Genomic DNA, 383 nt, shown 5'->3' with positions numbered 1-383 from the left:
TACCCACCACCCGTGGTCATCACCTTCCCAGGCCCCATCCTCACCTCCTGCCCCCAGGAGAGCTTCGTGGGCACCTCATTCCCAACACCCATTGGGGGGTCTTCAGGGTCACTGGGCCCTGCTGAATCCGGGGGCTCCTTTGGTGCTGGGGGTTCCCATGGAGGAAGCAGTTCCTTTGGGTTTGGTGGCTCCTACGGTGGGGGCAGTTCCCTAGGAGCAGGCGGCTCGTACGGAGGAGGCAGTTCATTTGGCTCTGGGGGTTCCTTTGGGAGCGGTGGGTCACATGGGAGCTCCCTCAGAAGCAGAATATCCTTTGGCTCCGGGAACTCCTACGGTGGGGGCTTCGGGGGCTCTTTTGGAGGAGGCAGCTCCTACGGCGGGGG

The 383-nt window shown here is 63.2% G+C and overlaps 1 protein-coding gene across 1 annotated transcript; it reads left to right on the top strand.

Moving 5' to 3' along the window:
• Positions 1 to 3: 3 nt before the first annotated feature.
• LOC104471022 (scale keratin-like) lies at positions 4 to 142 on the top strand (the record flags this gene model as incomplete). Its single annotated transcript, XM_010086198.1, has 1 exon — positions 4 to 142. A coding segment is annotated over one exon (139 nt), but the record flags the coding sequence as incomplete, so codon positions are not given.
• Positions 143 to 383: the final 241 nt, after the last annotated feature.

The sequence above is a fragment of the Pterocles gutturalis genome, unplaced genomic scaffold (assembly GCF_000699245.1).
Source record: "Pterocles gutturalis isolate BGI_N339 unplaced genomic scaffold, ASM69924v1 C11495939, whole genome shotgun sequence".
Classification (NCBI taxonomy): domain Eukaryota; kingdom Metazoa; phylum Chordata; class Aves; order Pterocliformes; family Pteroclidae; genus Pterocles; species Pterocles gutturalis.
Note: the sequence above shows the minus strand (reverse complement) of the source record. Positions and strands in the feature narration are given on the sequence as shown.